Source organism: Colias croceus, chromosome 11 (assembly GCF_905220415.1).
Source record: "Colias croceus chromosome 11, ilColCroc2.1".
NCBI classification, from domain to species: Eukaryota; Metazoa; Arthropoda; class Insecta; order Lepidoptera; family Pieridae; genus Colias; species Colias croceus.
In genome coordinates, this window is record NC_059547.1 from 6,684,329 (window position 1) to 6,707,648 (window position 23,320).

Sequence of the window (23,320 nt, forward strand, 5' to 3'; positions counted from 1 at the left end):
ATGCTCCTCGTCCTGCTCGTCGTCCTGCTCATCGCGCTGCCGTTATTCGCCACATTGCCCTGGCCACACACTGCTCTACTCACGAGATTAATCACGACGCTCTTCAATTTCGCACTCGTATTGCCGGTCCTTTGACTCGCGCGCATAAGCTGACAAAATAGGGAGCAGTGAGCAGGACGATGAGCATGACGAGTGGAATGACGAGTAACGTGGCCACACTATGTCTCTGCCTACTTTCCTCGTTACTTCCTGCGGCATTAAGGCATTAAATAATACAAAAACATGCAACGGACCAATATTTTTCATTAATTATATCCTTTAAATATCAATAGCGTAATTTATTTTTATTTTACACAGTTATTTTCTCTGAATACTCGTTAATTTGGTTCATTTATTTTATATTATCTTTGGTTGTCAGTGTAATGTAAGTAATGTCATCGATCATCGGACATCGGTCTGTTGTCCTGTCATTAGCAGTGAGCTTGCATTTAGCCCAAAATATTAAAATTTGCAACTAAAGTTAAATAACTCTGTTATTACACACATTCTTTCATTTAACTTAATTTTTTTCTTTCTGCAAAGGTTGTCCAGTAAGTAGCTTGTCAATTACTAATTATATCCAGTAATTCCTAATGGAAACAAATATGCATTTTCATTAACGTAGTAGGTACTGACTGAGTTTCTTTACATTTCAGTATAAACCTTCAACATGACTTCCAACGGTGATATCGAAAGCCTCGATGCTAGCGGCAAAATAATAAAAATGGAAGTAAGTTTATTATTACAAAATAATATATTGTCTGATATGTTTAAACTTACAATGACTCGTAAGTTACGGTGGAATAACTCTGTTTCTTTGTTCAGGTGGACTATAGTGCTACGTGTGATGAAAAGATACCCATCTGGAAATCATGGGCAGCTAGTGGCAAGGTTCAAGAAGCTATTGACCAACTCTTAGCTCTTGAAAAACAAACCAGAACGGTAATTAACTATTCATTCCTAAGTCATAAGATATAACAGTGTGCATGTAGAGGCTTTTCTTGAATATAGCATTGTATACCTACCCAACATCAAGAAGGTATCTGATATTTACATTTCCATTGTTGAAATTTTCTCTTAATTCCAATTATATTTTTACAGGGAGCTGATATGGCTTCAACAGCAAGGATCTTGGTCACTATAGTACAAATATGTTTTGAGGCTAAGAACTGGACAGCATTAAATGACCACATCATTTTGCTATCAAAGAGAAGGTAAGAATATTGAGGGATAAATTTCAATTAAATAAAATTTCAGCTGTTATTATGACATCACTTACAAGTAACTATGCTGTTTCTCTTTCTTCTGCGTTTTTATTTTGTAATTGGCAATATTTAAAATTAATGAACACAAAAAATAATTGGATTTAACAATTAGATAAAGTGATTGTTGTCTACTTCTTTGTAATAGCTTTACTTTAAAATAAATATAGTAAATTTAATAACCATTAGTTGAAAACATGAGAAGAATTCATGCAGCATATTTTAATAACTTCAATATTTTCAGGTCACAACTCAAGCAAGCTGTTGTAAAGATGGTCCAAGAGTGCTGTACCTATGTGGACAAAACACCAGACAAAGAAACAAAAATAAAACTCATAGAAACACTGAGAACAATAACTGAAGGGAAAATTTATGTGGAGGTGGAGAGAGCTCGTCTCACCCATATTTTGGCTAAAATTCGTGAAGAGGAAGACAATGTTGCAGAAGCAGCAAAGATAATACAAGAATTGCAAGTTGAGACATATGGCTCTATGGACAAGAGAGAGAAGGTGGAACTAATCTTGGAGCAAATGAGGCTCTGTCTAGCTATAAAAGATTATATCAGAACTCAAATCATCTCCAAGAAGATTAATACTAAATTCTTTGAAGAGGAGAATACACTGGTAAGAAATATGATATTTTTTGTGGTATTTATATCAATATTGTTATTTAACAGGTTACTCCCTAAAAAAAGCTCTACTAACAAAAGCTCTGATGGGAAGTTGAAGCAGTAGTAAACCGTTGATTATTTAAATTTTTCATTATTATAAGATTACTGATTAAAAGTATTTGGTGTGGTATAAGGTTCTTAAAACGGATGAACAAAAATATTAAGCAATGGAAAAGGCAATTCTAACTCAAACATTTATTTATTCAATTAGGCTTCTTTTAGAAGAACTTTTGAATAGTCATTGTATTTTAAACAGTTACCACAATTCTGTTCTTTAACAATATTAATAAATATATTAATTACAGGAGCTTAAAGAAAAGTTCTATCGGCTCATGATAGCTGTAGATCAGCACAATGCCGCGTACCTATCAGTATGTCGTCACTTCCGCGCTCTCGGCCAATCGGGTGGCTCCGAGGCGCTGATTGGTAGTGTCGTATTCCTCGTACTTGCGCCGTATGATAATGAACAAGCTGATTTGACGCATAGAGTAAATGAGGATAAGGAGTTGGATAAATTACCTGAGTACAAGTAAGTTTGATTTAAATTTAAAAGATCTTTGGAAGTGAATGTATATTTTGGTATATAGAATGGGTATTAATTTATACAATCAAGTGAAAAGGTTAATGGAAACTTGTAAAATCAAACTGGAGTCATATTTTTATGATGAAAAAAAAAATGTTTTTGTAACGAAAATATTCCAAATCAATATGAAAAAATTGTAAAAAGTAAATAATTAGATAATGTATTATTAAATTTTTAATACTTTAAACGTTTTATAACTGTGACTTTCTCCTTTTTTATAGACAACTCCTGGGTCTGTTCATCAACCCAGAGATTATTAGATGGAATATGCTTTGCTCCTCATACGAGAAGATGCTCAGAGCTACGCCATATTTTAATCCATCTGATGAAAAAGGACAAGAACGCTGGAACGATCTAAAGAACAGGGTTGTAGAACATGTAAGTACTTATAATATTTTTTTAGATAAGTATTAGGTATAATATTTCTGGTTTTTTTAGTTATTATCACACAAACAATTAGTAATTCTAAAAGATTATCCCCTTTATTGTTTATATCTTACGATTTAACATTATTCACATTTGAATACAGTAAAACTAGTTGCTAAAAAAAGGGTGAAATAATAAAACATATAATAAATAAACAGTATTTTATTCCATAAACATAAAGCAATAGTGTTTTGTTAATATATGTACCTCATGTTGATCTATAACTGTGGATGAAATGGACTTATCTTAATTTATGTTATCTATGCAAATTTTTAAAAGCCGACATTCAAATTTTATTCTCTTTCCACAGAATATCCGCATAATGTCAATGTACTACACGCGTATAACGCTTCAACGTATGAGCGAACTGTTAGGCCTAAGTGTCACTGAGACGGAAGACGCGCTCAGCCAGCTTGTTGTAAGCAGTGTGGTGAAGGCCAAAATCGACCGTCCAGCTGGTGTAGTGCACTTTAGGTAAGCAAATAATTATGATATAGGTTGAGGTAGAAACGAGAAAAACGTAAAAAAAAAACTCGTAGTGAAAAGGGATTCTAACTCCTTATTCGGTTTATCCTAACCATTAACCAATAGCAAACCGTCACAGCAATTTATTTAAATCTAAATTCGCATATTTCGACAGTCACCCATTAGATATTGTGTGACACAACTTGACTTAGTTGTTGCAAAAGTTCAGCATAATTATTATTTCTACATGCTATAACTATGGAACAAAATTTATTTTTCATCCATTGAGATACTATTACTACGTATGGAGACGACACCGCCCACATCACTTATGTTCCGCTCAACATAGGTCAAATGGCCTCTCTGCACTCAGTTGCTTTAGCGCGATGGTCGCGTTCATGTCATGTTTGTTATAAAGCAAAAAACCATGAAGCTCATCAAATATGCCCTCGAGTGTATTACGATATTGCACTAATAATTTAAGTAATGCGGCAAAGTGCAAAGAAATAACTTTTCATCGGTAAAATAAATTACGTAAAATAAGTTACGGTATGAAAATAAATTACCAACGTATCAATTTTTTTTGTTACATTGATTGTTCTTAATTGGTAATAGGCAGAATGTTTACGAAGTTTCGCCTCTATGGCGGTGAGTCGATGACATCGCTTAATTTATGACTCACTAGCCGCCCCGCGCCGCCGCGCTTTGCGCACAGATTTTTCATCATTTTGTTTGTTGTTGAATGTTTTCATCATTTAAACTGTCTTACTCCCTTTTAGATTGAACATGGACTCATCGGACCGTTTGAACGAATGGTCTCAAAACCTCAACACGTTGATGCAACTTGTTAACAAAACCACACACTTGATCAACAAAGAGGAATGCGTTCATAAACATCTGCTCGCTACTGTGGACTAAATGTATTTCGATCAGCAATGTGTTCATTATTTCTGAACGCCTCAAACTTACTTTTTATTGTATTTCTATAAGATTAGAGAATAAATATTTCATAATAATAACGGCGTTTCTTTTTTAATTTTAATGCGAAACTTTATTTTAAGGAAACGTTGTTCGCGGATATTAAAAATTCTGACAATGCGTTTCATTGATCAGAGACGAAATTTTAGAGAAGAATTTTGTATTTTAATTTAATGAATTGTGAAAGTAGGCAGCGACATTGTTTAGAATCACGCTTTTCACTAACTAAATTAATTATAGTTAGTTTATTATCATTGAGTAAAAAGTTCAATTGCTCAATACGACAGTGATAAGATAAAAGATGTCAACGGTTCTAATTATTATGAAATAACAAAAAATAATCAGTACATTATAATATTTTATAATAGGTTAACGTGTGAATTAGTAAAATGCTTGTGTTAATAACCTCAATTTTAATACCAATATTTTTTGTGTTAATTTTTCGGTTTTTAAATACGAAAAATAAAGCACCTATTTTCGGTGTATACCAGCAGAAGAATAAGACTTATTGGTTCAAGTTTCTATTCATGTACACAATTTTAAAAATAAGACAGGTAAGTAAGTATAGTTAAGAAATATATATTTTCTCGAAAAATATTTGATATTTTTAAGTCAAATAAATCATTAAATCAAATTTTTTGAACCATATTATACATGTACATAATTTTATACTGATAGCATAAACCCATGCATGTTATACATAGCATTATACATAGTATGCATGTTATACATAGCATATATAGCATGATAGCATGAACTGATAGTATGAACCCTGTGACCTCTTCTATTTTACAAAATGCTAAAATTCTGTATAATATTATTGATTTTATACATACTTACCACAGAACAAGTAATACTTCACCCTACCATTAGATAAAAATCATAGAGATGCATAATACACATATCTTATATATTTATTTATATTTACACTTATAGGACTAATTTTATGATACCTTTTGTAAATTGTTTTGCTGCTTGCTAGAAAGTTAGAAACTGTTAAGCGTGTCCCAGACAGACGCGGCCTGCGGTGGCGGTGGCGGTTGCGGTCAGTTGGATGACTTGAAAGTTCTAGGAACGACATAGACAGACGCGGCCTGGACGCGGTCACAGCGCGGCTTACCGCGGCCGCAAGTCCCGCCCTCTCCGCCACCGCTTCTGTGTGAATGAGCGCGCGGACATGAGGCGGTCATTACGCGATCAGTTGTAAATTTTTGCAACAGGCCGCGTGTACCGCGTGAAATTATGCCTATAAACACTGAGTTGTTTATTCAAACAGTGCAAAATTACCCAGTTTTGTATGATACATCACATAAAGACTTACTACTCTTACGTACTCTTGAGAAATAGCTCTGTATAATTGGCGCATGCTGTGTTAACCTCTAATTATTTGTTACTTTATCGCAAGAACTATATGTTATATAATATGTAATTATATTAAAGAATCATTGTAAACAAATGTTGGTTGACCAAATAAATCAATAAATAAATACTAAAAAAACAAAAGAATTAAAAACAAAATATGGGCAATAAAAGCAATAAAACTTCGTACGATTGGCCATTACTAACGTCCACTTGCAGGTGAGAATCGAGAGCTAATGTGCCGCTGTAGGTTAGAATGACCGCCACCGCGGCCGCGGCAGTATATTGTTATCACGGTCAAGTAAGAAGGCAACAGCAGATCGCCACCGCAGGCCGCGTCTGTCTGGGACAGGCTTTAATCCGCCGGTAGACACAGGCTCTGTGTCACACATCTTTGCTATAAATTTCCTACAAGATAAACATTATAGCCATTGATATTCCTATATAATTATTTCAGTTGAAAGTACATTTACAACGACTTTTTGCCGTCGAATTGGGTCGAAGCAGCGATGGTGTAATGCATGTTCAAGACCACGACGTTAATCTCGAAAAACTTTATAATCTTGGCGATAACCCAAAGGTAAATACATAGATAAGTTTAATTATAATTCTAAGATTTATGTAGGTTTTTAATATCTACTTCAGTCTACTTCATAGAATATACAATGGTCTGGCTAGTTTGTACTAGGAACTATTAGCACAGAGCAAGTAATGCTAGTAATACTGGCTAGTAAGAACTACTTAATGCAATAAAGAAAAGAAAAAGTTAATTGGTGTTAAATTTATATTTCGTTTATTGTTTTATTAATTTGGCTTACAGAAATTGTTATTTTAAATAAATCTTTTTTAATTGTATTTCATATGAAGGCAGTGGATGGAACATATTTTAATGGCATGTCAAAATCTGGAGCAGCTCTTATTTGTGGATTAGCAAGACGACCTCAACGGATATGCGATGCTTTTTTGTTTTTAAAGGTAACATTAAATACATGGGTTGTTTACATTACTTAGGATCGTATTTAATTCATAAACTTTCGTCTTAAAACAACATGTGCACTAACTCAGAACCGATTTTAATGAAGTTACGAAGATACGTTTCTACGTCTACTGAAACTTCCACACAATGGACAATTTCTGTGTATATATTAGGTATTTTTGCTTTCTCATTTGCATTTTTATCTGATTTAGATTATTAACAATACACAACTTACTAATATCGAAGTATTCTTTTAAAACTAGATAGATGGAGAAGAAGTTTTATTAACACCAAGCCTACCAGATACATATCTTAAGAAGTCCAGTGAAGATGATGACAGTCATGAAGTCCAAGGTTTATCCGTTGCTAATTTTATACCAATGCGTACTTGGAAACTATCGTATAATGGGGAAATGAAGTAAGGATCGTATTTTATTATTTTAATGATTTTTCTTTTAGATTTTTTTTTTGTACCCACCACCGATTCTGACCTAATAAATATTGATTCGCAGGCCCCGAAATGATCCAAATAAGAAAATAAGAGTAGAGGCTAATTTGACATGGAGTGCTAATTTTCCTCCATTCGAATACGATTCCCAGATGTCTCCTAAAAGCATGGCTAGTGACATGGCAAGGGAACCCTGGTCTGCTGACTACTTTAAGTTACTTAAAAAGTAAGACAATCCTTTACTTTTTTTTACTAGAATAAGGCAAAGCCATTGTATACTTTCGCGTTATAAGTCCTAGAATTAACCGCTTTACAACCTCTGCTATGTGTTTCTTGTATAAATAATTAACTACTAATATTATATAAGTAAAAAATAAATATTTCAGGTTTCACCAAACTCACTACGAGCAGGCGGGATACATCAAGGGCACCGTATTAGTAGACGATAAACTACACGAATTGAATATGCCTTGTGTTAGAGACCGGAGTTTCGGTAAGATAATATTAATTGTAATTGCATAAATTGAAAGCCCCCGACAATAGTACTATAGGAAATGCAGCCGAAATTTTAATATCTACGGTAAAAAAATTATAGAGACATTTCGACATAAATTCTAATGGTATCTGATCGTCACACGTCACATAGAGTCACCTACCTATTAATGGTAAAATTTTTCTATAAAGAAATGCTATTTAATAAAATCAACTCATTCGTTTGGAAGTTAAGATGAACACAGACCAGACAGAAGAGTTATGGTCAATAGTCATCCCAATAATGTTTTAAGTTACACTTATTATAAAATAAACGAAATATTATTTTTAGGACCATTGCGGGAGTGGCGAAATTTCCATCGTTATGTTTATCATTTTATATTCCTTGACAATGGAGACTTTATAGCCGTGGGAAGTATATCGCAACCATCAATTTTATCCCAGTAAGTTAAAAAAAAAAATAATATTCTAGTTATTCGTCTCGATAATATGTTTCTTTATACAGTTCTTTATATTATTTACTGTTCCTTAAAAAATTTCAGCCTCACAGTTGGCTACTTCTGCCGAATGTCGGACCAATCAGTGATATCGGTCGATTCTTCGAACTTCCAATTGTATCAACACGGAGAAAATCAACAACTACCCAAGGATTATGGGTTTATTTTTGAGGCTGGTATGTTCAATCTTATAAACGTGCTCTGTTTGTGAATAAAATTCAATTTAACAATGTACTTAAATGTGGTGAGTTTACATGAAAATGATAACTACTTTATTAGGTATGTAGATACTAACTGACCCATTAAATGTTCGTCTGCCAAGTAATCCTAAATACTTTGCGGTATACCATATTTTTGACTTTTTTCATATCAACCAAATATATTCAAATAATTTCATAAAAATAATGTAATGCAAAATTAACCGAATTTTCTTAGTATGTTTTAATATCTATATTTTTTGTAAGGTGGAGAATCATATATCGTGAAAGTTCAAGCTAAGGACGAAGTCACATTTTTCATTGGAAAAGACAAAGAAGCAAAGTTCTACGAAAAGTGGTGTGATATTGAAGTTAATGGTATGAAGGGTCAAGCTTGCGTAGAATGGCAATATAACAATGAGGTACCAATATAACATTTTCAAACATTATTGTTTTTTATTGCTATTATTTCTCATTGAAACTGTATCTTCTTAAGAGAAATCGGGTACTTAACTACTTAAATTATGTTATTACATTGAACCAAAGATTAATCTTAATCTTTATAGGACCCTAAAAAAGGTTACGCTAGAGCTTAAAATTTAAAGTGCAATAAGCAAGTAATCTCTATATTTTTTTTAATAAAGATAGCTGTTAAAATATTATCAGGGTACCTTCTTAAAACAAATACTCAAAAGGAAAAAAAAAAACTACATTTTAGCATCAAATGTTTATTTCAGCGTAACATTTCATGTTGAAACAATATATAGAAACAAGACTAGTATTGCGCACAACATGACTTATTAAAATATGCCGATATTACAATATATTTCAAAATATATATCTTTCTTCTATTCGAAATTTACAATAGTATGCTATTTAAGTAACTGCATTTTTTTCTTTGTACAGATGCTCAATTTAATTTTACTACTACATATATTATCATACGCAGTATATTTTAAGAGAATAATAATCTTGACTTAGATTAACATATAGGTACTAGAATATAATATTTAAAATATAAAATACAACATTTGTTAGACACAACAGAATGTGGAATATACTTAGACAAATAGCAATTAGTTTAAGGCTTGCTAGACGATAAAAGGATTATTAAAATGAGCAAAAAGCTACAATATTCATGCTGATTAACATAGTCATATACAGGGATTATCTCAGACTACATATTAAACTATAGATACCAGTGGCGGTACCTTCATACAAGCCGAAAAGCCCGGCTTGCCTTTAGGAATTCGCTACGAGACAGGAAAATACCCAAATTCACTTTTGAATATTCGCGCGCAACGAGCTCCGAAATTCAATGAAAACTCACCTACAAACAATGTCGAATTCGAGTCAAACTTTTTAATTTCATCCTTCTTGCTATCTAAATAAGGTCGTACTTTGTATAAACAGTGCGGTGTCCTTCTTGAGTGACATATAGTTTTCTCGCTTGCACTCGTGGGCTTTTACCGGGCTTTGCGCTTATCTCTTCTAACGTATGGAATTTCGTTGAAGTAGCTACATACCTATCTATAGAATTCTATAGCAATATCTATGGCCAAAGAAGCCGGGCTTTAACAGTGTGAAGATAGTTACGATTGCGCGTCGCGCGAACGAACGTCGTGAATATTATTGTTATTATAGTTTGAGCGCGTGATTATACCGGTGTAATTTAGGTTAAGTTTTTCGAATTTTGTGATGAAATAAGTGTCGCGACACAGATTGTATTGTAAATTGTGATGGTTTGCTTTGTGCTCAGCGGGGAAAGGTAAAATCATTAAACTTTACTGTAAAACAACAATAATTTTTTTTATCAAAACCAACTCCCGATTTGTGCAGTAAGTCACATAAACGAAAGTTTAATTGTAATGTTTACGAATTAATCGATTTCATGAATGAGAATTGGTTAGAAGAAGCCTTCTGATGAAACTTGTACATATTTTGGTATTTACGATTCTTGCTAGTAGGTAGTTCTTCCACGGAGCGTGCTTTCTCAGCGTTAAATCGAATTCATAGGTAGGTAGGTAATCGTATTTAAGAGATACACAAGGCCAAGAACGCCTTTCTGAATTAACAATGACTGTCATTGAGAAAGAGCTGTTAATTGAATTAAAACAATCACCTAAGTACCTACTTCTATTCCGATGTTATACCTATTTCCTTCAGAAAGATCGGCGTTTTGAATTAGAATATAAATGATCTGTACAATTTTATAATATAATTTCATACAGTTTATATAATTTAAAGATATAGATTTTAATATGATTGTAATGGTAAACGTTTGACTCAACTGTTTGCGGGCGCGCGTGAACATTTAGAAGATTTGGTTCGGTATGTTCACATTTTTTATAAGTTTTATAACGAACATACCTACTTAGTAACTCAGTAAGAATACCTAAATCAAGTAAAGGGTACACAGCAAACACTTCGAAAAATTTGGGCTTGCCCAGTCCTTACACCCTAGGCACGCCACTGATAGATACCTAGTGCATCAAATGATATGGAAATATTTGTGTACATTGTATGTTTTGAGAATTGCTAGAAAGATCTTTTTCTAGAATGGAATTATATTTTCAGTACAATGAGTGTTACGTAGCAACCATTAAAATATTTAGTAAAACATTGCTCTAATTAATATAACGGAAATCAAGGAACGGTAAATGCTTTGTATTTTTTTTTCAATGAGACGAGTTGCTTTTTGACTTTATAGTATAGTTCTGATTTACAAATACTATGAAGCTGTCTTAAAGAATATCAGGACATAAAAAAGTAATGGAAGACAATTAAACATTTAGATATTTATATCGGAACAAATCTACTTTTTGATGGGACATGAACTAGAAATTTATACTATAAGAAATGGCCAATGAGTACTTAAATAAGATCGAAAATTTAAGTAATGAACTGGACGTACTATATTATTCTACTGAACACAACTATAGCTCTCTTCTTCTCCTTATTTATACGTTCTCCAAATGAATCCTTTATTCTTTGGCCTAATACATTTTTTCGAATACAAAATACATATAAAAGAATTTAAATTAGTTGACTTCCATTCTATTGAAGTGTGTTTTCTAGTTTCACATAGACAAACTATTTTGTAGTATCTAAGTAGTCCTATCAGAATATTGAAAAAGGTAATTGACACAAATAGTTGGCAACAAGTATGACTAGTTTTGTACGCACAATTTACTGTTTTATTTCCCACTATTTGTTTTACAATCTCAAATAATTGCTACTAATGTTCCAATCACAAATCTATGCTTAAGGGAATATTACTGAAATTTTGAGAATGTATTAAGGTAAAGGCTCCTAATACGGCGGTAGTCAAAATCGCTTCCTAATACGGTGGTATTTCTTTTTTCGAGTTTTATTCCTGTTTTATAAATTTTAAGTACACCAAAACGTAAGCTATTTATTCCAAATTTATTACTCCATGACTTAACTAACGTTTGCAAGTATAGCACATAGACAACACAACAAGATCAATCAATATGTGTAACGGCATCGACATGAGAGGTGTTTCCATACAAACGCGAAACAACAAAAGTAAGTACACTAATATTTATAAACTAAGTTTTTCGTATTAAAAAGCCGTTCAAGTTTGTATATGTATTGTTTATTGCATTTTCCTACTATTACACTCACTATTTAAATAGCTTGTTTCATATTTGTAAGTCATTTTCTACCCAAAAAATAAGAAATAAAATACCGCCGTAATACGATACAAATTTTATAGATTAATCCTAATACGGTGGCATAACTCCGAAATAGGAAAAATACTGGGCATGTTTAATTGTTTATAACTTTAATTTTATTTACTTATTGAATTAATTCCAAGATTAGTTGGAATAATTATTAATCTGATAAATTAGAAACCATATTCTGCGGTATGTTTTCTTAATTAGAAATCCAGTTAAATATGAAAATGGTTGAGTACAAAATGTTTGTTTCTTAGAAGGGGTAAAAATAGGAAGGTGTATTTTAATGTATCACAAATCATTTATTTTGTATAACTGTTGATTTGAGTTTTACACATCTGAGCCAAAAAACTGTTATCATTTGATTAATCATTTACATTCTCTTGTTTATCGAATTTTTGATGGGTCAGAATTAGGATTATTAAAAACACGAGTAGTTTTCCTATTACGGTGGTAGATATTTCCAGGTAACTCTGTATTAGGTTATATATGATCTCCTATTACGGCCCTATTTCATAGAACTTAAAATTACCAGATTTAGGGTTGCGTAAATAAATAAGAAGTTTTGTGTCTTTTTTTGTGGATTCTTATTTGATATGCGTGTTTTTTTTCCGATAAAACTAAAAGCATAAATGAAACACATTAAAAGTGAATCAACGTAATCAAACCAATGGTTAATGAATAAAAAACTTACAATTTACTTTACTAACACATTCCTATTATTTAACAAATATTATTTGTACGGAACTTCAATGTATATAATATCTGACCCTCCGTATTAGGAGCCGCCTACCGCAGTATTAGGCTCTGACCAAAATCATACCTCCGTATTAGGGAAAATCGACATGACTATTTAAATATTTTTTTAAAATAAGAAATATTATGAAAATAAACATAGACTCAACAGCAATACAAAATTTAAGTTCCACTTTTAACGATAAAGTGGTTTGGCACCTTTAGAAATACTTACAAATGCTTATTTTTGATACTTACTTTCAAATGTTGCGAAATACCTCCGTATTAGGTGCTTTTACCTTATTATTAAATATCTGTATTGACGACAAATAAAAAAATTTAAGAAACATAATAAGCATTATCTTCAAATTTCAATTCAAAGCTTCAATTCCATTAATATTAAATCATATTAGTTATAAAGATTTTATTGGAGTATTAAACTCCATAAAAGTTTCCTTTTAAGAATTTAGATCTGTATCTAGTTTGACTAAATTGGACTGTAACTAATCTACTTATAATATTTCACTATATAAATACCGAATACGTAGCAATAAAGGTCCCACTCCAATAGACTTAACTAATATTACTATTTTTGGAATGAATTAGACTAGAATGTTTTCGATCTACATTAATGTAAGATAACTGTTTAACAAGAAATATTTACCTTTTTAGACATCAAGTAATAAAAGTTCAATCCTCGGATTTTAATTGAAAATTTTCTGTAGAATCAAAACGTAATAACAATGATTCAGATTTTAATGACTGCTATACATATATATTTCTCCTTTCAATCTAATTTATAACATTATTAACATACACAAGTTTTATATAATATTAGAACACAAAAATGTACTAAGGCGCATAGGTTTAGATTTTGTGCGTATTTGGTTGTCGACAGCTCATAGCCCATACACTGAAAAGTGTAGTTACTTATTTTTTACTACATACCACACAAAAAAACATAGAAACGTAACTTCATTAGTTCTAATACTATTGTTGGTACTATATTTATAATGAGCGGTACAAGTTTGAAAAGTAAATTTACTAGAAAGTTCAAATCTCTTTCTTGAAAGGGGACAAATTTTCCATATTATCATGATATAAACCACGTCTACTGATGACTAAAACGTTCATATACATTTAGAAGAGTCACAAACACCGACTAGACGAATGTAAATCACAGCACTTATGCACGGAAATGTTTCAAACATTTCTTGAGACGGCTGGCCAAAGTCTAAATGCGTGTAGACTTGTCATACAATATTTATATACTTAATAGAACAATATTCCGTCGGTAAAGTAATACTGAACTAGGCGTTACAAATATAACATGAAACTTCCAATACTTAATTTAATACTGGTACTTATATTTTGTCTCTAATCATCTTTTATACAATCGCCAATGCTTAATTAAAGTATGGCTACCTTCGACTAGTATATTATGCTCGATATATTTAGATGGCAAATTTAGTTTATTAGATTGCAATTATTTTCGAAAATTTACCAATCTGCTGATTAATTCATATTTAATAGATCGTGTTACACATTACTTACGAAGATGTTTCTTGTCTTTTCTGAAGTCTGATAGAAAATATGAAACATATCTTTTTTTTTCTTATTAGGGCTTCATAAGCATACGCAGGCACTCAAAATGGTTAACTCAAACACACGACTATGAAACAAGTTTAAATTATCTATTATTTTAAACAAAGACAAATAAACCGTTACCTACTAAATAAAAAATTAATACATTGAACATAAAAATATTTCACTAACTGCTACTTAAAAATAAACAATATTTCTTACAATATCATGAAACGTATACTGAGAAATATATGAAAATATTTTTCGTAACACAAAAATTTAGTCTTATGTTTCAAAAAATCTTTCAAATAAGTAAACAGTTTAAAGTATTTTTAAGAATCCAATATGTCAATTCAAAATTAACTCCTTTAGGATAAAAATACTGAAGATCGAAGCAAAAAAAATAAACTACCCAAGACTAAAAATGTTTACAATCATAGTATTACATTTATGAAAGTTAATACATATTATATCACAACCAAATAATACCAGGTTAATGTAATGCAAATACTATGCGATCCAAGTAAGACATGGAATTTTATTTAGTCAGGCGAAATAACACTCTTTTATTAGCAGAAATATTTACTTAAATTATAAAAAAAATCGTATTTTTCAAATGATATTTGTCACAAAAATGTCCTGACATTCCTATTCTTAGTTAGATTCCACAGTAAAATATTGTACACTTAAGTGCGCTCAGTACATACACAGTGCAAAAAACAACAAATAAATAATAACATTAACTATAAGCAAATAAGCTCTCTGAACTAACTACAAATGTAGCTTAGTTCAAGTAATAATTATTAAAAATAATTGGGATATAACATAATCTAATAATATAATGGAATACATTATGGATAATGACTAAAACTAATTAACCTAATGACTATTGTTATAAGCACATTGAACATGGAATATTTTTTATTCACATTTGACTAGACATGTCTTTTGGTTAACAAATACTTTGGTACTATACTACCTATTAATAATGAATTTTCAATCCATAAATAAAATTAAATTAAAAACAAAACATATTTTATGTATGTAACATAAAATTGATCCATTGAATAAATCTTTGTTTTTTATTTCAACAAAATAATTAGTTAAACATTAAGTTATAAACAATTTAACTTTTTTATGCGTTTGGACAGCCAATATTTTAATTTCAATTCACATACAAAATTGATTATTTTGTAGGTTACATATTGAAATGTATGAAGTTAGTATAAAGAGTAGAATAAATATATTTTGTAACATAGTAATTAAAGCTGAATAGAATAGCTAACTTGATATTATATGGGAATTAAGAACACATATACGTGACTACATGGTCTGAATGTCTTCACCATATCTTATTTTGCTTGAAATATAATAAAATTTACTCACCATGCAGAAATATATTATTTTCGTATATTTCTGCATTTAACGTCAATAGTGTACTTATAAATGTATGATAGCATTTTTTCGTTCTTTTATTGTCTGAACGAAGTTATAAATATAGTGGTGTTATTTATTACACATACAATAACAATGTATTGCAAAAATACCAATGAAGTCGCCAGTTTAGCTGGCTCAATTTTCGACAATTTTTGGCGGTAATCTAATTTTTATGGAAATATTATAAAAAAAGAAGAATTACAAATGTAAAGCTTCCACGGACTTTTGAAATAATTTAAATTTGTTTTTTCAAGCTACTCCTGACATTACCGAGTGACTTATATTTTTTTATTTATATATTTTATTGTATATTGCACACAGCAGAGGTTCCTGGCGCATGGTCTAGGAGAGCTCTACGTCGTTTTATACCTTCAAGGTATACTTCGCGGTTGAACAGACCAGCTGCTAATGGAACCCTGTAATAATATGAATGTATCAATATGAATTATGCCAGTGTTCAAAATTCGACCATAACCATAAACAAAAGAGAATGTGCGTGTCAGTGTCAAATGCATTGTAGTGTGCAATTTTTACCCATTTTATGTCTTTTATGGCCGATTTTTTAATCCTCGGTTAAAATTTATCTGTCCATTTAAGTATTACACGAACATTTTAAAATTTCACCTGGTAACTGTCATATACATACAATTAGAATACATTTTTGAAATGGTAGTATAATACGTTATTTGATGAATAAGTTTTAACCCAGTATTGAAAAATCAGCCCTTTTCATTATTTGTGAAAAATATTAGCATTCCGCACTCCTCCATATTAAAATAAAGTATGCTAAATGTTATAATTCTTCACCGACTAGTGAAAATAAAAGAATGTTGACATTCTTTTATTTTTATAAAATAATGGTTCTCATAAATGACTTCAAAAGTAAAAACATAACTAGGGAAGTAGTTTATATCTCTATGAATCATTATTATAAATACGCCTGTATTAATCATACAAATTTATAAATTTAGAAGACAAATACATACACATCAGTCCCCGGCCGTAGTGCTGCAGAGAACAATCCCCACACCGGCTTATGGTCACTTGTACATATTGACTGTACTGAGTTATACGCTAGGCACTTTAACCCGGATGTCACTGGAACAGTGCTAACTCGACGAAGACCTGGGTGAAATAATTATTTGTTTATTTAAATGTATAACATACTAGATTTCCGCCCGCGTAGTAAAATAAAAAATACATTACTCCCGTTACTGTGCCATTTTCAGGATAAAAATATTATGTACTTTCTCAGGTCAACTATCTTTGTAACAAATATCATCCAAATCGGTTTAGTGGTTAAGGTGGAAAAACGACGGACATTTTACTGCACAAATGCTACTTTTACATTTATAATTTTAAGAAGGGATGGATGATGTGGATAAGCATCTAATAAAACACACACAAATATATTATGTATTGTCATACGCAACACTCAATGTAGCTTTTTTAAAAGGACCTTTGAACTCTCATCTTCTATTTCAGAATACAGATATTAATTGCGAAGACATTATCTGTACATTCATTAATTTTTTACCAGACGTAATTAATACATAGTCATTTAAAGGTTGATATAATATACATAACGGTATTTAAATGAGTGGCAGACTTCCATACTAATTGCTACTTTTATGGTACTAATCAAGCATAATATGGCTAATACATTTAATTATGACTAGGGGTCCGCCCCGGCTTCGCCCGTGGTACATGTTTACGTTTTCTCTACATATGATCCATCCTCGTACTTCAAGAAATATAATAAAAAAAGAATTATCGAAATCGGTTCAGCCATTCTCGAGTTATGCGCTTACCAACACATTTTGCGATTCATTTTTATATATAAGAAGATTTATACGTAATTTGATGTAGTTAGCGTTTGATAATAATTAACGGTTAATGTTATGCAAACGAAATAACAATTTGAAAATTATTATGTAGTCTGCAAAAACTTATATGCATTGCACAAGTTTTTGTTAAATTTATTTAGACTTGATTTCGGACATTCTTTCACTAAAAGAAACCTCATTTATAGAATACTATAGCATAGAATATATTTTTTATCCTCATTTTCAATAGGACGCGTAATAATGAAATTATTATCAACTAGCGGTCCGCCCCGGCTTCGCCCGTGATACATATGTATTTCGCAATAAAAAGTAGCCATGTTCTTTCTCAGGGTCTAGATTGTCTGTGCCAAATTTCATCAAAATCGGTTCAGAGGTTTAAGCGGGAAAGCGTAACAGACAGACAGACAGAGATACTTTCGCATTTATAATATTATAAGTAGGGATTTACCTGCAAACGGTGCAGATGTATTAGTTGTCATACATTTCGCTTTGAACAGAATCCGATCTGTGTACGCCGGCACGCGTTGTTTACTTGACGTGTCGAACTTTTGACTGCCTGGGTCATACTGAAAATTACATACTCGGTGTAAAAAATATGAGTGCAGTTAATGTTGTATCTAAGTTTTATATATTAATTCCTTACTTTGGAAAAATTTAGCTCAAGTATAGCTTATAGAACAATAAGTTTTCCCTTAGAGCTCTAGCTAACAAAAAATAAATAAATAAACTGTTATTGCAACCATTCCTATGTGTTTTATAATCAACAAATTGTTTTAAGGTTTTTAAAATACCTTATACGTAGGCGGAAATCTGATGGGGGCTTCTCTAAAATCCCTAAACGCGGCACCATCTTCGAGTACAGCCGTCAATTGGTCCGCATGCAAGAGCCCGTGCGGTAAATGTGGGGGGAGGGGGAACTGCAAGCAATACATTACAGTTATAATAAAATAAATAACATAATTTTGTAAAAACATATCCATTTATAAAATATTAGTGGTCCGCCCCGGCTTCGCTCGTGGTACATATTTGGCAATAAAAGGTAGCCTATGTTCTTTCTCGGGTATCACAAATATCTCCATTCTCCATACCAAATTTCATGCAAATTGGTTCAGTAGTTTAAGCGTGATTGAGTAACAGACAGACAGACAGAGTTACTTTCGCATTTATAATATTAGTATGGATTATTTCTTATAGTTCAGGATACATCACCCATTTTTGCAAGTGACTACTATCAAGCTAATTTTCCGTTTGTAGCTTTATTTTGATGAGACGCCCAATAATTTCGTGTACGAAACTCTCGATTGTGGTAGCTAACAGAGATAACAAGGATAAAAAATTTTGATTTGATGGTTCTCAAATATTTATTACTAACTGAATTTTTTTTTTGTTCAATCTCAAGATAATTACCTAAATTATTCGAAAAAATATTTGTCCTACAAAATCTATGGTTGGTTCAAAGAGTCCCCCTTTCCAAAGTGTATCGATAACGAGGTCATCATAAATGATTACTAACAAGCTGATTTTTTTGTTTTCACTTATTTAATGTTTATATAATTCAACAGACATATTGTCCTACAAATTGCGTAATAAATATTTGAGAACCATCAAATCAAAAAAAAATATCCTTGTTATCTCTGTTAGCTACCACAATCGAGAGTTTCGTACACGAAATTATTCGGTGTCTCATCAAAATAAAGCTACAAACGGAAAATCAGCTTGATAGTAGTCACTTGCAAAAATGGGCGATGTATCCTGTACTATTAATCATAATTACATACTGCATGAAAAGATGATAATCATAATATTGGTTTGTATATTCAAATAATAGAACAAGTGGCTCAAGTATTTAAAATAACCAAATAATGATAGTTCAGGATACATCGCCCATTTTTGCAAGTGACTACTATCAAGCTAATTTTCCGTTTGTAGCTTTATTTTGATGAGACGCCCAATAATTTCGTGTACGAAAGTCTCGATTGTGGTAGCTAACAGAGATAACAAGGATAAAAATTTTTGATTTGATGGTTCTCAAATATTTATTACTAACTGAATGATTTTTTTTTGTTCAATCTCAAGATTTACCTAAATTATTCGAAAAAATATTTGTCCTACAAAATCAATGGTTTGTTCAAAGAGTCCCCCTTTCCAAAGTGTATCGATAACGAGGTCATCATAAATGATTACTAACAAGCTGATTTTTTTGTTTTCACTTAGTTAATGTTTATATAATTCAACAGACATATTGTCCAACAAATTGCGTAATAAATATTTGAGAACCATCAAATCAAAAAATTTTATCCTTGTTATCTCTGTTAGCTACCACAATCGAGAGTTTCGTACACAAAATTATTCGGTGTCTCATCAAAATAAAGCTACAAACGGAAAATTAGCTTGATAGTAGTCACTTGCAAAAATGGGCGATGTATCCTGAACTATGATATTTACCTGGGTTTGTTCTATCCACCTCAAGACTGCAGCTCTGGGTTCGCCAAGTCTGAAGTTTAAGTCACCACACCAAAACACATAGTCAAAATTATTTGTTACATCTGCAAAAAGAATAGACATACTATAAAATAAAGAGGAACATTGTATATTTCCGTTAATGAAGACTAGATTTTCGTAACGCAATTATGAGAAGCTTGAATACTGGATTTTCGTAACTCAATTATAAAAAAATGAGGAATATTTCTTAAAATAATCTGTAACGAGCAATATCAATAAAAAAAAACCTACCTTTACTTCTATGTCTACATGGCAAGTTCTTTGGTAAATCTATCGATCGGATTATTCTCTTGATATCCGACAGTCTCTCCTTTACTTTCTCTTGATGGGCTGTCAAATGTGCGGTAACAAAAAGAAATGTGGAACCGAACAGAGCAAAGGATATAGCCACAGCGCCTTTCGTTCGGAAAGCGGTTCCTGGACGGACAGACAGACTAGCATCTTCTGGTAGAGAACAGAACCATATGAGGTCCCTCCTTATGAATACTGTTAAGTGAAGTGTGCCTGAAATTTAATAAAAAATATAATATATCAAATAACTTTATTTTTTCATATTTATTTTCAAGAAGCATATAATCTCTTAAGTTCAGTATGAGCTGCTGGGACTTAAATAATATTTTTAGAATGTCTTTCATGAGTATTATATTAGTGTTAAGCTAATTAACAATAAAATGAGAAGCAGTACATAGATTTATCTTCCATAATTAATACAACTCAATATTTATTTTTATTCCAAGAAGACACCCAAGAGAAATTAAATGTGACTAACCTAAGTAGTAAGAATGTAGTAGTAAATGTGATGGACCCAAAACTTCTTGCACAGTTATCTCCCACTCGGTTCTTTCTGAATATGACTCTTGTGTGCCGATAGCAAATATGTCTGGAACATGCTTCACTTCTTCTGGGAATATGAAATCAGCTAATTCTCTAAAAATTAATTAAAAAGCATTATGTTATTGGAAACACTACTAATATACATTAATTTTATAAATAACATATTAAAATAAATTTAAAAAATTTACCGTTATCCTAACTACATCAACAATTTAAAAGAAATTAGTAGAGAGCTGTTGCTATTTGTAAATAACAAAATATTTCTATTGTTTTAAAGATACTTTGATTTTTAATTTTTCGCAGATAGCATTTTAACATATTTTTTAATAATTTTCTACTCACCTTGGTGGAGATTGTCCATTCATATTCCAAGTACCCACAAATATTTTAACTTCCCTATCTGGGAATACATGTTCTAACTCTGCTGTGCCTAGTAAAGAATTAGACGCTAATCTTCCATATAAATAATTTCTGTAAAAAAGTAGATAAGTGTGATCTATCACATAAATCTTTTAATGCTACAAGAGCTCATAAGCATAAAGCTAATCTTGATTAGCATAGCTAATAAAGAATTAGTTGCTAACACCAATATTGTACCATTTTATTTTTAAAAACATACTTTATGAAACAATATTAAAAAAAAAAAAAAACTGTAATATACATGAAACACTTCCATAGAATTCACTTTACATTTTGATATATCAACATACAAAAGCTTTTGTAGTTAGTCATGACAAACATTCAATGTTGCCTGGTTAAGTTGATTTTTTCATAATTTCCAATAAGAAACAATTGTTTTACACTTCATAATGAAAACAAGCACCAATAACCAATAATGAACATAAATAATGGCCCAACCTTTGCCTTGCCTCTTGAGTGGGTATGAGACGCAGCACTTGTGCAGCAAGCAATGAGTGACGAGCCAAGCTATCTGTGCTTCCAGCATGTGACGACCTTGTTATAGTTGACTTGGCTCTGAACAAATACAATTACATAAATATATTTTTTTGTAAACAAATATGCAGACAGCACTAAGCAACATAAACATACCTCCGTTTACGGTCCAATGAATTACTTCTATCGCTTTCAGGTGATGATGAATGGTACAACGCTTTTGTGTCACTTGAAATTAAATGATCTGCCGATAACCTTTTCACAAACAACTTACTCTTTGGTTTTATGCCTTCAAAGGAACCTGAATGCTCAAAACTTTTCTTAGGATCATCACCTTTCGGGAAAGAAACTGTCGCTTTCGGTATTTCCTCACTTTTTGTACACGATAAACTATTGCCACTTAAACTATTATTGGAATCATTGTTAGGACTCTCTGGTCGAGAATGTGATTCGTCCTTTAAAGAATGACCCTCCACCAAACTCTTAGGGCGTGAACGCCTGAAAAATGTTTTGCAGCACTTCGAACTCTTTTCGTTGTCGTTGTGATGATCTAATACAGTTGGATGGACGTCACTAGAGGTAGAATCATATCCAGAGTTCTTGCAGCTTCGGCTATTTTCCATGTTAGAATCAGCATTATGGGCACTTTGTGCTATGAATGGATCTGCTGGGGACATCGGACGTGAGGTTGGTTGGTTGAATTCATCGTTAGAATCGGTGTCTACATAGCAGCCAACTTTTGGTGACTTTTTAACAAACAATCGTTTTCGCAACGAGAGTTTTTGTTTTGCTTTGGTAGGTGAAGTTGTCATTTTTGGTTTTAAACCACTAAGACAATAAATTTATGTTACTAATTACATTTTTACTAAATATAGAAAACATAACCTAAAAGTTTATTCTAAATGACATTTCGCGAATGGAAAAACGTCATTTCAGTGGGTAATGATTTATAAAAACGTTCAAAAATTTACGAAAGAATAATAATAAATAAAAAAACTGTAGTTATTCAAAAATAGGACTATTTAATGTAGGTAATTTAAGCAAACAAAACGATAAACACACATAGTTTACAAAATAATTGAATCAATCACCATGGCAACCATCGATAAGGTTGTCATAGGTTCAATTTCCATACACTGAACAAGCACTGAACAAGTTGTTCTGCTGAATAGTTCTACAGTGTGGTTGTTCAGAACAACCACACTGCAGAACTATGATTCAATAAACACAGTTATGTAGGTATCAGGTTTATGAATAAATAGCGAAATATGGTACCTAGCTATTTTTTGTAGATATTAATCTTATTAATAATTAGCATATTATGAAATTACATAATATCGAAACCTTCGTCTTCTTACAATAAAAATAAGTATAATGTAATAAGGTTCAATTGG

The 23,320-nt window shown here is 31.6% G+C and overlaps 3 protein-coding genes across 3 annotated transcripts; 2 read left to right on the forward strand and 1 right to left on the reverse strand.

The window, feature by feature from the left end:
* The first annotated feature begins 439 nt into the window (after window positions 1-439).
* LOC123695777 (26S proteasome non-ATPase regulatory subunit 12) lies at window positions 440-4,461 on the forward strand. Its single transcript, XM_045641702.1, has 9 exons — window positions 440-590; window positions 696-769; window positions 865-981; window positions 1,141-1,253; window positions 1,546-1,924; window positions 2,277-2,500; window positions 2,776-2,932; window positions 3,291-3,454; window positions 4,225-4,461. The coding sequence occupies exons 2-9, from the start codon at window positions 710-712 to the stop codon at window positions 4,361-4,363; spliced, it is 1,353 nt and encodes a 450-aa protein (XP_045497658.1). The 5' UTR covers window positions 440-590; window positions 696-709; the 3' UTR covers window positions 4,364-4,461.
* Window positions 4,462-4,477: 16 nt separating this feature from the next.
* LOC123695778 lies at window positions 4,478-8,838 on the forward strand. The gene is made up of 9 exons (XM_045641703.1): window positions 4,478-4,977; window positions 6,240-6,362; window positions 6,650-6,757; window positions 7,022-7,176; window positions 7,271-7,432; window positions 7,593-7,699; window positions 8,030-8,141; window positions 8,241-8,371; window positions 8,660-8,838. The coding sequence occupies exons 1-9, from the start codon at window positions 4,813-4,815 to the stop codon at window positions 8,824-8,826; spliced, it is 1,230 nt and encodes a 409-aa protein (XP_045497659.1). The 5' UTR covers window positions 4,478-4,812; the 3' UTR covers window positions 8,827-8,838.
* Window positions 8,839-15,567: 6,729 nt separating this feature from the next.
* Window positions 15,568-22,843, reverse strand: LOC123695779 (inositol polyphosphate 5-phosphatase E). The gene is made up of 10 exons (XM_045641704.1): window positions 22,083-22,843; window positions 21,891-22,007; window positions 21,375-21,503; window positions 20,968-21,125; window positions 20,430-20,702; window positions 20,142-20,242; window positions 18,488-18,613; window positions 18,145-18,262; window positions 16,836-16,974; window positions 15,568-16,265 (listed from the first exon to the last, which is right to left on the reverse strand). The coding sequence occupies exons 1-10, from the start codon at window positions 22,736-22,738 to the stop codon at window positions 16,151-16,153; spliced, it is 1,932 nt and encodes a 643-aa protein (XP_045497660.1). The 5' UTR covers window positions 22,739-22,843; the 3' UTR covers window positions 15,568-16,150.
* Between the last annotated feature and the right edge of the window lie 477 nt (window positions 22,844-23,320).